At 34.5% G+C, this 19696-nt stretch overlaps 1 protein-coding gene across 1 annotated transcript; it reads right to left on the bottom strand.

Moving 5' to 3' along the window:
- Positions 1-11081: 11081 nt before the first annotated feature.
- LOC141647487 (cytochrome b-c1 complex subunit 9, mitochondrial) lies at positions 11082-16268 on the bottom strand. Its single transcript, XM_074455696.1, has 3 exons — positions 15974-16268; positions 14873-14920; positions 11082-11404 (listed from the first exon to the last, which is right to left on the bottom strand). Exons 1-3 carry the CDS (start codon positions 16091-16093, stop codon positions 11354-11356), a joined length of 219 nt encoding a protein of 72 aa, XP_074311797.1. The 5' UTR covers positions 16094-16268; the 3' UTR covers positions 11082-11353.
- Positions 16269-19696: the final 3428 nt, after the last annotated feature.

Here is a 19696-nt window from a genome sequence, read left to right as displayed (position 1 = left end):
TGTCAGATGATTCTAGTAATTGTAGTAATAATTTAAAAATTCTTAAAGATGATTCTTTTTATACAGATAGTAGTTCTGCAACTACTAATTCAGAATGTGAACCATGTGGTCAGGGAAAAGTTTGTATTAATCCCAAAAAAGATGACTTCTTTAATCTTTTATCAAATTTTCAAGATGCAAAAATTCAAGTTCTTACCAATAATAATTGGGTAGATATGTTAAAAGCTATCCCAAATGCAGAATTAAGATCTCAAATTATTGAAAATATACCCAGTACCTCTCATAATAATCTTGAGTATGACAAGATTAAGAATTTTTCAGAAGAAAAACCTTACTCTTTAAAAGAAGTTTATAAACGTCTTCAAAATAAAAATACAACTTCTAGTCCTTCTTCTTTACAAGATATTTTGAAAGAAATGGATAATTTAAAATCTGAGATTAAACGTCTAAAAATTGAAGAACAAAGAAATGATATAAGAATTTCTAATCTTGAACAACTTTTTATTTTTCAACATGATTTGAGAAATAATGATTCAGAGTCCAAAGGTGAAAAGGTTGATAACCATGATATTCCTATCCCTGACTTTATCCCTAATTTAGATGGTAAAGATCAAGCTATGCAACTTGTTAATACTATCCCAGAATTAGAGAGAAATAAAAAATTTCTCCAAACCATAAATATGGTTGCTGGCCAAAAATGGTATGTTAAGATCCTACTCAGGATTAATAATCATTTTTCGAAAGAATTTATTGCCTTAATTGACACTGGAGCAGACTTAAATGTTATACAAGAAGGAGAAATTGACTCCAGATATTTTGCCAAAACTACTCATAGTTTATCTCAGGCAGGAGGAGATAAATTAGATATTGAATTTAAACTCCCAAAAGCTGATATATGTGTTAATAACACCTGCATTCCTTTAAGCTTTCTTTTAGTCAAGAATAAACTCTCAGTTCCTATTATTCTTGGAACACCTTTTATAACAAAGATTTATCCTTTTACTGCAGATAATAAAAAATTAACTGCCAATTATCAAGGAAAAACTATTACTTTTAGTTTCATTATGAAACCCTTTATGAAAGCTATAAATGAGATTTATAGTAAAATTTCTTTAAAAGAAAATCAATTAAGTTTTTTAAAACATGAAGTTAATATTTTAACTTTAGATCAAAAGCTTAATAATCCTAAATTAAAACAAAAAATTATTGATATTGAAAATCAATTCTCTCTATCTATTTGCAATGATCATCCTAATGCTTTTTGGAATAGAAAAAAGCATATAGTAAATCTTCCTTATGAAGAAGATTTTAAAGAAGAAAATGTTCCTACCAAGGCTAGACCTTGTCAAATGAATTCAGAATATTTGGAATTTTGCAAAAAAGAAATAAGTTCTCTTATAGAGAAAAAACTTATTGGACCATCCAAATCACCATGGTCATGTACTGACTTTTTATGTTAACAAAAATCTTTGAAAAGGAACGAGGAGTTCCTAGATTAGTTATTAATTATAAACCTTTAAATAAAGTTTTAAAATGGATTAGATATCCAATACCTAATAAAAAAGATTTATTAGATCGTTTGTATAAAGCTCTCATATTCTCTAAATTTGATTTAAAATCTGGTTATTGCGCGATTCAAATTGACCAATGAGACAGATACAAAACTGCTTTTAATGTTCCTTTTGGACAATATGAATGGCATGTTATGCCTTTTGGTTTAAAAAATGCTCCATCGGAATTTCAGAAAATTATAAATGATATTTTTAACAATTATAGTCATTTTATCATAGTTTATATTGATGACATTCTCATCTTCTCTATGAATATAGAAGAACATTTTAAGCATTTAGATATTTTCAAAAAAATTGTCATATCTAATGGTTTGGTTATTTCTAAAACTAAAATGTCTTTATTTCAGACTAAAATCAGATTTTTGGGTCATAATATTGAGAAAGGCCAAATTATTCCAATCAATAGAAGCATTGAATTTGGATCTAAATTCCCAGATGAAATTACTGATAAAACTCAACTTCAAAGATTCTTAGGAAGTCTGAATTATATTTCACCTTATTATGATGATTTGGCAAAAGATACAGCTATTTTATATGACAGGTTGAAGAAAAATCCATGTGCTTGGTCTAATGATCACACTAAAGCTGTCAGGAATTAAGAGTAAAGTTATATCTTTACCATGCCTTAGTTTGGCAAACCCTCATTGGGAAAAAATAGTAGAAACTGATGCTTCAGACATTGGTTATGGAGGGATTCTTAAACAAATAGATCCCAATAATAAACAGGAATTTTTAGTCCGTTTTTATTCAGGAAAATGGAATTCTGCACAATCTAATTATGCAACGATTGCTAAAGAAGTTTTAGCCATAGTCAGATGTGTTTTAAAATTTCAAAATGATTTATATAACCAAAAATTTACAATAAGAACTGATTGTAGTTCTGCGAAATTTATGTTTCAGAAAGATTTTAAACATGATGTTTCCAAACAAATGTTTGCAAGGTGGCAAGCTCATTTAGCCCCTTTTGATTTTGAAATACATTATAAAAAAGGATCTGATAATCATCTCCCTGATTTTTTAACAAGGGAGTATTTAACTCTATAAGAGTTTGTTATTTGTTTCAGGAATGGATTTTGGTCGAGGCCGTGGCCGTGGCCGCTTTATGCATCCTTCTAATAGAGGGAGAGGAAGACAATCATCCTCAATTATCAGATATGGGAATACTCATAAACCAGGACAATCATCCTCAATTATCGGATATGGGAATAACCCAGAACAATCATCCAAAATTATCAAAACTGGGAATAACCCAGGACCAGGATCATCATCTGGTTATATAAGACCAAATAATATTTTGGCACAATATGGTGAAAAAAGGCTAATAGCCAAAAATTTATGTGATAATATCACAAAGGAAGAATTTGAAGAATTCCAAATATGAAAACAAAAAGAACTTAATATAAGTTCTCCATCTTTCAAAAAAATTATGAAAGAATCTCTTGATGAAAAAAGAGAAAATGGTGAAATCACCAGAAGAAAGGGGGATTATTATACTCCAAAATTCTGACAAGAAATGGGAAGATAATCCCTGGTTATTATATAACCGTTATTTAACGAATAATCAATATCCTATGGAGACTTATAAAAGTCGAAGTTTTTATGAAGGAATCCTTTCTGAAAATGAATGCAATTTTAATCATTGGGAGGATCCAGGAAATTTCTGGAAATTTTCAAAAATTAATATCAAAAGGATAATATCCATTGAAGAATGGGGAATAACTCCATCCACTTCTAAAACTTTGATAAACAAAAATAATATCAAAGTTGAATACAATTACTGGGACTATGTCCATGCTTTTGATAAAGTTTTCTTATATGAAAATCCTACGAAGAGCCACACATGGCTAATAAAAATTTACCCAGAAGTTTTCGACCAAAATTTACCAAATTGGTTAATCAAATGGTGGCAATTTTATGGAACTAATGAAGACATTCTGCCACAAATGTTTAAAAATCTTTATGACGAATGGAAAGATTTGCTTCCAAAAACTGATCAGGATGATATTCCTGGAATTATTCAATTAAATTTCTTTATTGAATTTTCTATTCCCTGGATTTGGAAATTTATCCCCAAAACAGGGTATAATGATCTCAAATTATTTTGTTTAAAACGAGAATCTTATTCTCGCTTTTGGGACGCAATGATGAGACAAGATAAAGATACTAATGAGTTAAAGTGTATTTACACAATCAATTTAATTCAAGATAAGATTGATAGTATGATCATCTTCAATGCGGAAGAATCTGGTGAATTGGAAGAACACCGATTATCGAAGAATTATTTCAGTCGAAAATAAAATCAAGTGAAATTCTTAGCCATTACACTAAATTGGCAGAAAGGGCTTTAGCTCAAAGACAAATGCATGAGGATAGTAAATCCCAGACAAGCGATGTATCAATGGCAATATCCACAGCATCCAATAGCAAAAATAAATTTGACATTCTTCAAGATGCTCAAGAAATGGAAGCAGAGATAGATGTTCAATTATTAATAGAAGAAGAAATAACCAAGAAAAAGGCCAAAGATGCCAAATCAAAAGACAAAGGAAAAACAGTGGAATAAAGACGCCACTCAGAAGACATATAATGGAGCAATAATTCTAGCACAATAATGGAGCATTAGTAATAATTATCGCACTAATAAAGTGGAATAGTTTGTAAGCACTAATAAAGTGTGTTTGTACTTTTGTAAATAGTTTTCTTTTTGCCTATATAAACAGGCAGATGTTTTAGTTGAGAGGCAGGCTTCTCCTACCCCTCTCTCTAGCTCTCTCTCTCTCCCCCTTGTAAATCTTCTTTCTTAATAAAATCTCGTCAACCGTACCTCTTCAATTCTGAGCACAACTTAAAGTTTGTAAGTTTTTCTTGTTTTTATTTTTGTTTCTTATTTAAATATTTTTACTCTAAGAATGAGCCTAATAGGCTAAATCCTTTGTTGAATTATGACAACACTTGAATAAGTTATATATGAAACCATGGATGTGTTATTATCTTAAGATGGTTTTATTACCTATCAACATAAAATAAGAAGGTTTAGTGAGGGTACACATTTTGTTCAATCTGAATTGATAACTGTGAAAGGAGAGACACCGTTTTGCCGTTATGCCGCTGAAGGCGCTAGGCGTTTTTCTTGTCATCTCCGAGTTGTTATCAGGTCAGATTTAACAATTTCGTGGTAATATCCCAATCACTAGTAATGAGCACTTGGGTGTGCGTCCTCGTTCTTATACTATGTTGGTACTGTAAAAAGATCCGCTTAACTTGGTATCAGAGTTAAGCGGATCTTTTTACAGTACCAACATAGTATAAGAACGAGGACGCACACCCAAGTGCTCATTACTAGTGATTGGGATATTACCACGAAATTGTTAAATCTGACCTGATAACAACTCGGAGATGACAAGAAAACGCCTAGCGCCTTCAAATAAGATAACGGCAAAACGGTGTCTCTCCTTTCACAGTTATCAATTCAGATTGAACAAAATGTGTACCCTCACTAAACCTTCTTATTTTATGTTGATAGGTAATAAAACCATCTTAAGATATATATATATATATATATATATATATATATATATATATATATATAAGTGGGATCAGGTGAGTCCACTTAAATATTTGAGTCCATGAATCCATAAAACAATATCACGCACTATACAAAACAATATCACAAAATTTTTTTTTTCAAAATAAAAAGTTGTTTTCGAAAATTATTTTTTTCGAAATTTTTTTTTTCGAAAATTTTTTTTTAAAATTTTTTTTTTCGAAAATTTTTTTTAACAATTTTTTTTCGTGTAAGCTGTGATATTGTTTAGTATAACGTGTGATATTGTTTAGCATAACTTGTGATATTGTATTACAAAACAATATCACGAAATTTTTTTTTTCAAAATTTTTTTTTCGAAAATTTTTTTTAACATTTTTTTTTTCGTGAAAGCTGTGATATTGTTTAGTATAACGTGTGATATTGTTTAGCATAACGTGTGATATTGTATTACAAAACAATATCACGAATTTTTTTTCAATTTTTTTTTTGCAAAAAGCTTTTTTTTCCAGCTGTGATATTGTTTAGTATAACGTGTGATACTGTAAGCTGTGATATTATTTAATATAACGTGTGATATTATATCATGGACTCACGGACTCAAAAAGATAGGGTGGATTCATGTGATCCTAATTCTATATATATATATATATATATATATAGTGTAAAGTTCTTATAAGTCCTTCATATGTTTTGAGTCCATAAGTCCCTCCCATAACCCTTAGATCATGCTTGGTGGGTGCTTGAGATTGAAAGTAAGAAATACACTTAACACTAATTAATTCACTTCTCTCTCTAGTTTTAATAATAGATTTACTAATTCATTATCATACACAATTAACACCACCTTTTGTCTTATACTTCAAAGTTTATGAAAATTTTGTTAACACTTTTCCTGTTTTTTTTTCGTTTTTTTTTTTTTTGAGACAAGTTTTCGACATTTTATGATTTTACGAGTGTAATTCTAACAGCAAAAAATGTAATTTTAATCTACGAAGCGGTTTTGACGGATATTATTTTGAAATTTGTAATTTTAAGGAATGTTTACGAGAATTTTGCGTTTTAGGAGTTTAACTTCAGTCTTTTTTGAGTGATTTTGACGAATAATATTTTAAATTTTTGTAATTTTATCACAACTTATTGTAATTTTAGCATTTTACGAGTGTTATTTTAACGACAAAAAGTGTTATTTTAGTCCAGAAAAGTGTAATTTCAGTCAAATAAGAGTGTTATTTTAGTCCGGGAAAGTGTTATTTTAGTCCAGGAAAGTGTAATTTCAGTCCAATGAGAGTGTTATTTTAGTCCAGCAAAGTGTTATTTTAGTCCAGGAAAGTGTAATTTTAATCCACTGAGAATGTAATTTCAGTCCATTGAGAGTGTAACATTAGTCCAATGAGAATATAACCAAGTCCATTGAGATAAATAAGTGTATTTCTAACGGATATAAGTGTATTTCTAGCAGAAAAACTGTAATTCTAGCAGAAAAAAGTCTAATTTTGGCAGATAAAAGTGTAATTCTAGCAGAAAAAAGTACCAAAATTTTAAAAAATCAAATTTCTTTTCAAAAACCTACAACTAAAATATACCAAAGAAATGATATTAGGATCATATAAGTCCTCCTCCCTCATCTCGTCTTTAAAAAAATGATATTAGGATCATATTTTACAACAATAACCACCACCATCCTATTTTACAAAAATAGATAAGAAATTTTAAAAAAAAAAACAAAAAAAACAGAGAAAACGCAACCACACGTCCACACCCATAAACAAACACAAAAGCAAAGAAAAGAACCCCACCTCTAAAAGGTAGATCTGGAACTCGAAAAAAAAACGATTTAAATTAAGATCTGAAAAACAGAAATCAATAAACCAACAAAAAAACAACAGATGTAGAATATACTGCAACAAACAAAAAAAAAAGAAAAAAAAAAAAAAAGAAGAACACGGTGGTCTAAAGGAGTTGTGGTGGACGGCAAGGGAAGCAGCAGAAAGAGGACGGAGGAGGCGGCATGGGGGAGGTGTGAGGGCGGCAGATCTGGGGTGGAGTTGTGGTGGATGGAGGATCTGGTGCGTGTGGTGGTGGCGTGAGGGTGGTGTCGGGTTGTGGGTGTCGGGGTTGTGGTGTGGGGGTTGTGGTGTGGTGGCGGAGAGAAAGTAGGGTGGTCGGGCCGCGGGAGTGAGATCGACAATGGCGTTGGACGTGGTGGCTGTGGGTGGTTGTGGTTGTTGGTGAGCATGGGCCGGAAAGAAAGGAGGGAGGCTGGTGGGCCGGGAAGAAGGGAGGGAGGGTGGGTGGTGGTGTCGGGTGGGAGTGGGTGGTGGTGGTGAGTGAGGAAGAGGAATGATTTATTTTTTGGGGTTTTTTTGATTTTTTTGGGTTTTAGATAGATGAGGGGAATGTTATTTTGTGAGATGAGAGATAAAGTGGGTGGAAAAATAATGTTATATAGTTAATTAGGTGTTTGATTAATGTAGATTAGGAAGGGTAGTGAGAGAGTGGGTTTAATTAGCCTAAATCTCCTTTTTTCTTCACCAAATCTCAGCCTTCTATTTTCCTCATCCAAGGGCTATAAGGGGGATTTATGGACTCACATGTAAGAGGAGGACTCATATGATCCTAATACTATATATATATATATATATATATATATATATATATATATATATATATATATATATATTCGGGATCCTATGAGAACCATCAAGATAATGAGAACTGTGAGAACCACTCACATCTAACTAAATTAGATATGAGATGAGTGCTGATTTAACAAAATTTTAAAAAAAACATCGACCGACATCTCTGATCATCGTACTTCTCAAATTCACTTCTCAAATTAGGTTCAACTCATTCTTACCAGCATTTCCGAAACTCTAATCCGCTTCAACCGCCATCAACGAGGTTCATCCTTTCAAATTAAGGTAATATACTTGTCAAATTAATGGCGATTCTGCTCCATACATTCCCTAATTTGTTCATTGATGTAATTTTTTCTCATATTCATCAATTTGTGTCATGCTATTAACCCTAATTCCCTAATTAAGCTAATTAATTGTTGTTATATGACAAATTCTTCTTTTATGAAATTTATAGGTTGTAGTGCAACGAAGTAAAACCAGCGGAAATTACCGAGAAAGGCTCGCTGTTTCTGGTATATATTACTTCTCATCACATTACAGATTCTTTGGATTATTTATCTTATAAATTTCTGATTACAGTTAGTAGTAGTTGTTGATAAATTTTATGCTCGAAAATTGTTGGAACTTTTGCTTACATCACTTTTCTACAGTTTAAAATAGTTTGAAAATTCAATTATTATTTAGCAAGTTCTATTTTTTTTCAAATGTCGCTTATTGTGTTTTGTTTGTTGAAATCGATGTTTTGTTGTCAACTAAGCCGGATTTTGTTGATTTGTTGCTGAAGCTGTTTATATTTCAACTTCAAACAATACAGATTTAGTATTATATGTTTTGAGCCACTAAAGTTAATAATTGTTATACTCATAGGACTAGTGGCTTACCGACATAATCGACGCAAGAGAGGAATGAACAAAGACTCCCGAACAGTCAACGATCTTGAGAGAGATTATAGGTGATTAAAGTTACGTTTGAAGGTTTTAGGTTTGTAAAAAGTAAAAGTGAAACTGTTACAACTTAATTTATAACTCTAATCGTCTCTAATCGAACCGCGAAAATAATTCCCGTCAGACGGGATACTCGGTCGAGTATAGAGTATACTCGGCCGAGTATCCCTTACTCGGTCGAGTATTACCATACTCGGCCGAGTATTCCTGGACAGTAACCTAACCAGAAACACACGACACATTATTCGGCCGAGTAACAGGACTTAGAAAAACGTAGTATTACAACTGTGGTCCCTCATTGGCGGTGAGGATTACCTGTTGTGATGGGTAATCTGTCAGGGTTACACACTTAGGTGTGTAGTCGGTTACTGGTTATTGATGTAGTTGGAGGAATGTGTGTGGTGACTTGGATATTATTTGATACCTTTCTTATCTTTATTATTCAGTGAACTAACCCCGTTTATGTTTTCAAAAACTGTGGTGATCCATTCGGGGATGATGAGCAGATATTGACAGGTGATGAGCTTATGCTAGCCGTGGGATCGAGGATGGGATGTCATCACCTAGAGTCTTAGCTTCCGTTGTCTTAGTCTTTTGGATACTTTATGAGTTGTAGTTGGTTTACATTTCTTATACTTTGGTTTTGGTTTTGAGACATGTAATAAGTTAACTTTATACTTTAATAATTGTTCTTTGATGGTCCCTATTGATATACTTATCTCAGGTAACCGAGATGGTAGCACATTTATATGCTAGGGTGGTCCTTGGTAAGGCACATCGGTATATGGGGGTGCTACACCCCCCCACCCCACCCCACCCACTCCCCCATGGGTTGGCTTCCTTGTTCTTGGTTTTGTCTGTATGTGTCGATTAGTATAACTCATCTGGTTGTGGCGATGTACTATGTGGTCGTGTTTTGGGTCAGATTTGGTGATCCCCTCATTCCCCCTACCAATCGGTCTCATTTACTTTATCACTTGTTTCTGTCAGTGTCGTCCTTTAGTTTGGCCTGGTTGCATGTTTTGCGGTGGTCCTGGGAGCTGTCATTTGGTGAAATGGGTCTCTTTTTAGTGTCTTTAATCCGCCTGATGGATTTGTTGTTGGGTCATACTTCTTCTGATTTTTGTTTCATGCATGTTTGTCTTTGGTGTTTTTTAGTCGGTTGCGGTTCAAGTTTTGGGAGATCTTTTGCTGACCTTTGGCGCTTGTTGGGTTCTTCACTATCTTTGGATTGGTGAAGTTGGGTGGGCTGTTTTGATTGTAATTTGGATTGTATGGGTTTGAGGTTGCTTGAGTTAGGTCTTCAGTGTGGTTGGCTGGTCTGGAGGTGGTGGTTTAGTTTTTATCGATGTTGTCGCTAGTTAATTATCTGTTTTGTTTTATGTTATAATAATCTCCTTCTATTGGAGTCGTTATTGTAGTCTTAGGGCACTTTTGAGGTATTGGTTGGGAGGTTAGTTGGGGTGAGCTTTGTAGTCCTTCTTTTCAGTTTGCTTGGTTCTTTGAGTTGGTCTTTGGATTGTTGTGGTCGATTACCACGGTTTAGGAGATTCTTCTCCGCTAAAGAGAAGGTTGTTCGGCTTGTTTTTCCCCTTTTCTTTATACGCTCGTGTGGCGTAAATGCACCTGGTCCGCCCCGTTGTCCGTTGGCCTTAAGGAATTGTTAGTAATGTTGTTGAAGTGGACGACAGTGCTCGTTTTTAACCTATTCTTCATCGTCCTGCCCTCGTTACTCCAGTTTGCTTTGTTGTAATTTAAATTTTAATAAATGTTTATGTACTCTTTATGCTTGGCTTCGTTGCCCTAGATTTGCTAATCGTGCTTCTAGTACAACTTCGTCGATTAGCTTGTTGTTACTTTTAGGGTACTATAATCACCTTTTTTCTTTCTGACAAAAAAAAAAAAAAAAAAAAAAAAAAAAAAAAAAACTCAAACTCGGAAGTGTAAATCCGTGATGAAATTCTTATAGTTAAGACTAGGTGTTGATTTTGCATATGATAGATTCATAGTTGTTGAAGAAGAATTGTAAATCCGTGATGAAATTCTTATAGTTAAGACTAGGTGTTGATTTTGCATATGATAGATTCATAGTTGTTGAAGAAGAATTTACATGTTCGTATAAATGCCGATGTGATCTTGTTTAGGTGAAATAGGAATTGATTTGGGTAAAGTGTAGACAAATTGAGGTATGCTGGGTTTAGTCAATATTTATCGATTATTATGGTTATGAAGTGAACGAGTTAGTCACACAGTGACAAGTCAACACTAAAAGTCGACTTTTTTGCTGGATGATGGATGGAAGTGGATTTTTGGTACGCCTTTGCAGGAAGAAGAATTAAATGGTAGTGAAAAGTCCTAAAAAAATGTACTCTCACAAGAATAACCGATCAGAACCGATAGTAGTAATAATAATGGAAGTCGCATAAGCAAATCCCCCTAAAATAACAGTATGTCTCTTTCCCACAAAATTATGAGTAAGGGGCCAGACAAATACAGTCATTAGAAGAAATACATGCCACAGCATGAACAACGTACTTGCAATTATGTCGGAAGAAAAAATTTAAGCCAAAGATTATGGAATAACATTCATTATTACAGGATACAAAATTAGTCCAGCCTCAAACATTGGATGCGCCAAACTGCAGAAAAGATCTATTCTTCTGTAGGTCTTTGCCCAAGAACTGGAATATCTTCATATCGTTTCTGCATTATCAAACAAAAACATAAAATAAATTAACCCCAATTCCATGTATCTCAAGGATCATACATGTATGAAATCGATGAAATAGGCAGCCAGAATAACAAAGAGATTTTTTATTCAAGGTTTTATTTGTGGCACGAACAATCAGCCATCAAGAAACATGGACTCTCGGACACACTAAACATACAACCCAAAAAGTGCTCCCTAAGAAAAACCAATTACCGATAGCCACTTCAATAGAGAATCGTGGTCTAACTAAACAAGAAAGACTACTTGCGGGTAGGTGGTGGTAGTGATTTTAATTTTAATTTCAAAAAAAAGGACACAAGCCACACACAACAGAGCTTAGAGAATAATGGATTATGAGACCTACTTGAAATGCAACAGTTTCTTCCATGGTTAAAACTTGGTATTTAGAGAGATCGATTTTTAATTTTGAGGTAGAACACTGTGGCAACGGTAGAGTTAAAAGGAGTTCCTACCATTGTGGATGCCTTCATATTCTACATTTCTACTTATTGGGAAAATTAGCACCCAAGCATAGAATCAAGTAAGAAGGATTCCAGCTAAAGTTTACACCCCAAAGGTACACTCCCTCCGGTCCGGACAATAGCTATCATTTCCTTTATAAATGGCAATGTTACCCCTTTCATTCATGCCTCACCCTACCACCTTTTAACCCTCAAGGCCTAAACCCATCTACCATTCTGCCCAAACTCACCCGATATTCACCACTCACCAGCATCTATAAACCCCGCCATTTTCAACCAATCGACCTCTCTCACCCCTAGCCATTTCCGACCACCCAAGCAAATCTCAATCATCCACATCCCCACTTGTTCCCAAGTCTGGACCACCCCAAGCCAAACCGCAAACAACCCTTTTACAAACCCCTCAAACGTCCTTTAACCGCCAGAAACCTGGCCGGTGATATTGTACTCTGCGACCAATCTAAGTCCCCAAGCCTAACTTTCCCTTCAGCTAACTCCAACCAGCAACTATGTATCATCCCTATTGAAAACTATTTATTGACCCACCATTTTTCCATATCCAAAAAAGACCCAAGTTGGCAAAGATTGTCAACGGATGAAGAAGGGTGACAAGTCGGTGGTGATATGAATTATGAAGCTTGTTGGTGCAAAGGATGAGGGAGTAGAGATAAGTTGGTGTTGGTGTTGGTGTGCGAGTGGTTTTTAATGGTGGTGATGAAGTGGGGTGGTTGTGGTTGGCATGGGTTATGTAGAAAATAGGAAATGGACAGTTATCATTTGGGCTTGACATATTAAAGGGAATTGAAGGGTAGAATTCTCATGTTACACATTTTCATGATCTCCATGTAAAAACAAGTGATAACTAATCACAAAGACAGATACACATTCTGCTAACCCAAAACCCGAGTAAATCCAACCACTCATGTACATAGCGTATATTCACTTTGTTGTGACTAATGTACTAAATATAGGACATTATACTATCAAGGTTTTTGAGCTCAATGACTGAGCTGTGATTCGAGAAACTTACTCGATTAGTCTCAAGACTATCAAGTCTCAACCCACCCAAATCGAAATATGATAATAAAACAAATGAATAGATGACCCCAACAATGAATTTGCTTAATAATGATCCAAATAAGATTGAGTAACAATTAACTTAATAATAGTAACTAAAACACAAAATATAATGATAGCAAACCATAATGACCCGGACTGAACCCAGACCCACATGTCAAGTATGAACCCAACCCATTATTGACCTCACTGAAGGCTGATATCGACTCGACACAACTAGAAGACCTGACATAAAACCAACCCAAGTGATTGCCAGCTATTATACATCACTTGAACCCGCGAGCATGTACCATTTTCTCGAACCAGGTGTTAAGCAATGAGTACTCTTAATATGAAAATCAATGATGGCTCCAATAACTTGCTCAAAATCATCTTCAGCTAAAAAATTGATATACACTACTACAGTAGTACTTGAGCCTTTTCTTACACACACTTTTATAAAAATAAACTAGCATTTGTTATCAGCGAACCCCAATCACACAAACTCTATCAAATAGCCAGTTGCAACTTGTACATTAAACATCCTTGGTTCACACACATCCATTCTCCATACTTAGAAAAATTATTCTCAACGACAAATCGGGTACATTAGCTTATCCGGAGAAGTACATGCTAATAATGACAGTAGATGTCATAGCTCACTAAACTTATATATTATTGGTTTACAGATATCATTTCTCCTGATTGGACTATACCCTTAAGTTTCAAAAATAATACCAATAAACAAAATTTACCAAAACATTCCACGAGAAATAATCTAGATTATGTAAACTTCTTTACAAAGTGTTATGATCAACCTAACAAATGCCATTTATCTCCCTGCTTAATGACAGAGTGTAGGATGTCAAATAACATAGGTATTGCTCTCGAGACACTACCTACTTTCCAAAATAATGTGACATTATCTTAGTGCCTCCAAGAACACCGCCAATAACATTGTGAAGGGAGGTCAGATGTACGTTTTAAACATAATCAAAAACAAAATGATAAAACTATAGTTTTATAGAGGTTGCAGCTTAACCTAGAGCTGCCAGACTACAATAAATCCCAATTAACATATTGATTGGTTCAAAAGCATGGAAAACATTAATTCCTTTGCCACATAAGATACCCTGATAACTAAGAAGTCTCCAAGTATCAAACAATTGAAACTGTGCACCTTGCCAGGTCACACCAAACAACTAAAGAGCCCAAAGCTTCAGTACCTTCACAGAGCTCACACAACGGTAAATAAAACCCTGTCCCCACTTCATTCTCCAACCATCCCAGTCATCAAAACAAGAAACAAAAGTTAAAATGTATCACTATAGCCTAACAACCTCAAATCACAGCAGAAAAAAAAAAACAGTTAGAATCTGCATATTCTCTATACAGAACCTTTAAGACAACGTCAGATAGAAGTCTTATCCATTTTCCCACTTCTATCCCCAAATTAACTACTGTCAAATCCACAATGGACGGTGGTTTCTACTAATTTCCCTACAGCCCTTTGTCTATGAGGATGGAGTGCATTGAGCAGGTAATTATGACATAACCAACTGGTACGAATCTAGGGAATGATCAGCTATCCAGATGAACTCAATCCAGTATATAGAGATGGCAACAAATTCTTAATGGGGCAGTGGCGTGAAGATATAGATCCTGCTGGGACATTCAAAATTAAGCAGAATTTGGAAATAATCAAGTACTTAGTTCTAAAGAAGGTAGCTTAAGTTATCTTCCAATTTATTTTCTCGACCCAGCCTAGAAAGTAGTAGCTGACTAGTAGCTACTGGCTAATAAGCGGGGAGTTAAATAGTGAAGGTAATAAGTAGGGCAACTTTTACATATCAAAAAACAATAACACAACAACAGCAGTTATTGCACAACAAATATATCAAGTAATGGCGCTTGAAAACATACCCCCTGGTTGTTGTATTCCCATAGCTTATGGACTCCATGGTCGACAACCTACAAAACCACACAGAGACACAAAATTCAACATCCTACTAAATATCGAATATTCAAAAATAATAACAATACGTGGCAAAAAGATAGAAAGATAGAAAAAAAACGACATATTACTCAGGCAATAGGCTATGAATGGCTGAAAGTAAGCAGTTATTATCCTCTGTGATTAAGTGGAATTGACCTTAACAACACAAAGAGGAAGAAGTAAAGTACCAAAGGAAGACCCGATCATGTTTTATCAAAAAGAAAGTAGTTGGGGAGAAAAGGCACAAAAAATTTCAAAAGGAACTTTACATTCTTGCCATGGAATATCTACGAGATCAGAAAACCCATAATATATTTTATTTGTTTTTTAAAAAAGTATGAAAAGAGTGATACTAAATATTAGGGCAATATACAAACTCCTCCAACTAAGTTGCAAAATCACAACAGATACATCCCTAAAACACTTCTCACCCTTGCCCAAAAGACGCAAAATAAAGAACATGTTCCCAGAGGTAGTTCATACTCGTGAATGTCGATACACCCATCACATTGCAAGCCTGAAGGTGAACCCATATCCCCATGAAAAACTATTCACCTCCTACATTATCACATCATCTCAAAGGCTCTCATTATGAAATCAAGTCTAAACACGCAGCAACTGATTAGCCTTTCACAACAAAACAAACGCCACATTAAAAGGTAACATTAATCTCCTAATTCACCATTTCACCCACATCTATACAAAATCTAAACTCTTAATAATCTCAAATTTTCAAATAAAGGAAAGGTAACAACTTTGAACACACGCAAAACCTAGCCTCGGTGCAATCAATTAAGGCTCTTATAATCCTCATACTTACGGATCTGTACAATCTAAACTTTCATACATCCTTCGTCTCAATCATTTGTTTCCCTCTGATTAAAATACCGCTCACAAAGAATAAAAATGATAAAACAAATGATTGGGATGGAGGGAGTAACAATTTGCGATATGAATCGTCATATAAAAGATGAGATCTGTATTAAAAAAAAAATTAAAAAGGCGAAAAGAAAGGAGAAAGTAGAGACCCGTTCACCAATGAAAGCGCCGGCGATGACGAAGGTGACATAGACGGAATTACGACGCATAACAACTTTGTAGAGACTTTCCCATAGTCCACCACCGCTTCTTCTTGCTGCTGCTTCCATCTTCGAGATTTCGATCTGTGATTCCTAGGGTTCAATCTGATGAATTGAATTGAATTGAAATGATAATGGAAATGGGGAGAGATTAGGCTTTTTCCTATTTTAATGCACACTCCAGGGAACTTGGTCAATCCCTAATTTTGGGCATTGTCTATTACTATTGGCCGGCCCAGCTTCCAATTATTCAAATTTTTTTTTTCGGAAAATGCACGGGGTGTGTCTTTGAGGTTTGCAATTTTGCACGAAATTCCTAAAATTTTGATCCAAAAAATTTTAAGAGGCAATAACTCGTATTTACGAGATCGGAATGTGATATTTTTTTTCAAATCGATCGTTTTTTCGAGAACTACGATTTGGAAAAAAAATGTCGTATTTGGATCCCGTGACTAGGAGTTTTTGTATGTTGAAGTTTTTTTGACCAAACAAACTTTAAGTGACCATATCTCTTGGTCACGAATTCCAAACTCAAATTTTTTTTTTCAAATCGTAGTTCTCGAAAAGACAATTTATTTGAAAAAAAAACCGTCACATTCCGATCTCATAAACACGAGTTATGACCTATTAAAGTTTTCCGGATTAAAATTTTGGGTATTTTGTGCAAAATGGCAAACTTCAAGGGTACCATGTGCATTTTCTCTTTTTTTTTTTTTAAGGTTGTAGACTTGTAGACCATTCGGGTTAGACCGAATTCGATCCGAGTAGGACGGACTATCATGGCAGTAAAGCTCTTCCTTACACTCTGCATTCCCAGAATCCCATGACTCGAATACCAAACCTCTGTGTAAATTAGAACAACCTCTTACTAGTCAACTAAATGCTCGTAGGCAATCAATCTTTTTTGGGGGTACAATGAGAAAATGAAACTAACTAGCTACTACTTGAGAAGTGGCGATACTAAGAATGTCTTTAGAGAGGATAACATGGAGCTTAGAAGGAAAATTGTCCAAAATTACATGGTTTGTAGAAAAGGTTATCCCTTTTATTACCGCGAGATAGTCACTGCCCTAATTAACTTCTCTATAAACATGTTCAATTTTGATTCGTCTTACGTTAATTAGTTACACTGTCGCGATTTGAACTCTTGGTTGTGACTTTAAAAAATTCAACTCGTTTTACTTCGATTAGTTTACCGTTGTTCCACTTAGTAATTCGTCGCTTTGATTTTATAGTCGATTCCTTTTACGCCGATTTTTTTTAACATTTTTTAATTTGTGGATCATCATAGGTTCTTCAATTGTTTATATTCAATATTACGGTAGTTATTAATTTTGATTTGTCGATTAAATTGTTTATCGATAGTTGAACTGAAATGTTTGAAATGAGAGGGATAGTTCGAAAAGTTCATTATTTATCGACGATTCGAAGTAACGTGTCGACGACCTCTAACAATTCAGTGCGTCTTGCTTCAGACCATTGCTTTTGGTCTGAAATAAGACGGACAACATGTTATCATTTGACAGTAAAATGTTTGTATTTTTCTGATAACATGTTACCATTATTTTTCCCACTATTTTCAGGGTAAAAAGTGACATCTTTAGTGATAACATTTTGTAGATTCACTACTTACATTTTATTAAAAAATGAAAATATTTTGTCGGTCTTATTTGAGACGGGAAAAATGCCCGTCTGAAATAAGATTTTGCCCTAACAATTAGGCAACAATCTACCTAATGAATTAGACCCAAAGTACTCATAGAGTCATAGCCCAACAACCTAGAAAAAGACACAAAACCAGATATTCATCCAAACACTACAAAACCACATAAAACGACCCAATAGAAATAGAAAACAAATATAGATATCAAGTTAAAAGCTTTAAATCCAGCTGAAGGTACGCCATAAGATCATCAAGATAATGACAACCAACCTTTTTTAAGCATCGATCAGGACATTCACATTCTCCTTCCTTTTATAATGACCTTCTTTGTAATATAGCTTTCAAAATTATTGATTCAGAAATAATAATACTAAAATATAATATAATTCTACTATTATTCATTACAAGGCGGCTAGGTGTCACGGTATCTCGAAGTGAACCCTTGACATGAAATCATAAGAAATCAGCTCCACTGGTGTTTGTGCATAGTAGCAATGTGGACAAATTGAACACATACAGTAGTACCAAGGTTCAAACGTTGGTACTCCGTCAACCCTTAACAAAATTGAACGCCGTATGGTATATGTATAAATGTATTGTTATTTTTAACTGGTAAGTGACATGAAACCAAGATCAAGTGCAAATAATAAAGAAAGTAATTATACTTGTAGTAAGATTAGTGGTAGCATTTAGCATTCCATGTTCCAAAAATGAACACAAAAAGCAGCAGCGGCAGCAGCATGTGTACTGTAATACATACATGTAATCGATGAACAACACATACAAATTAAATACAAACTCTAGTAATAATAATAAATAAAAATTCTCTAGTGAGTAATACATACTCAAGGATTATTATTCAAGGAGGGGCTATAATGTGAGGTTCTTGGATTAAAGAAGAACGAGCGACCATAATATTATGACGGATCAAGGAAGCATCAAAGGAAGAACAGTCGATCCAGTCGTTAAGAAACGATTCTTGTCCCCACATATCAGGAATCCATACATGCCCTGCTACTTCTCTTCTATGCCTCTTCAGCCTTTCTCTCGGCCCCATTTCATCGCTCACATCCTTCTCCACTTCTTCTTCCTTTGATCTTGTCTTGTCTTCTTGCTTCGTCTTCGTCACAATATCATCTGCAGCAGTCGATTGCATACATGATAAACTCTTCCTTTCTTCTTTACTACTGCTATTACTACTACTACTGCTGCTGCTACTACTACTCCTCTTCGGTAACAACTGTTGTTGTTGTTGTTGTTGTTGTTGTTGTTGTTGTTGTTGTTGTTGTTGTCGTTGTTCTTCTTCTTCTTTTACGACCGGAATAATCTCGCCTTTTTCTTTCATCATTGATCTCTAAGAAGAGGGAAGATATGGGGTGCAAATGCAAAGGAGAGAGTCTATAATGTGTGGGAGATCTTGAAGAAGAGCTTAATAAGTAGAGAATAATGTGTGGGGATGTTTGTTTCCACGTCCATGTTTCTCTTTCTCTCTTTTTTGTATGGCAACTTAACTACGTACGTGTCTTCTTTGTTCTTTTTCATTTTGTGTTCTCTTCTCTATCTCTCCTCATTTGGGCATTCGATTATCGGGTCTTACAATACCACCAATCCTTTGGAATTGGGTCTTCTAAACCATAGTGCTATAACAGAAGCGATTAAAGATAAAAAGAAACCATAAAGAAAGCAATATAATACAAATTCACATTGTTTGCTAATGCATGGTATGTTGGCTACTACATCCACATGGTAGAAAAGATGAGAGTTTTATTGATATTGAGGAATTTAAAGATTTCACATTTAAATTCAGATAATTATTGTTATTACATGCATAACTGTTAGGGTGTAACTTAGAGAGCTAATATATTACTCTTTAACAGCATTATAGACAGAACTAGATGGCCCAAAACAGAAAACCCTAGCTGAGACAGATATCACCCCCGTTATAGTCGTTGAAAGCAACGACTTACATATTTGTTGTGCGGAAGCGTGAATATCTTTTGTTAGGCCTT

This window comes from Silene latifolia, chromosome 3 (genome assembly GCF_048544455.1).
Source record: "Silene latifolia isolate original U9 population chromosome 3, ASM4854445v1, whole genome shotgun sequence".
Lineage (NCBI taxonomy): Eukaryota > Viridiplantae > Streptophyta > Magnoliopsida > Caryophyllales > Caryophyllaceae > Silene > Silene latifolia.
The sequence above is the reverse complement of the archived record's forward strand: the minus strand, read 5'-3'. Positions and strand labels throughout refer to the sequence as shown.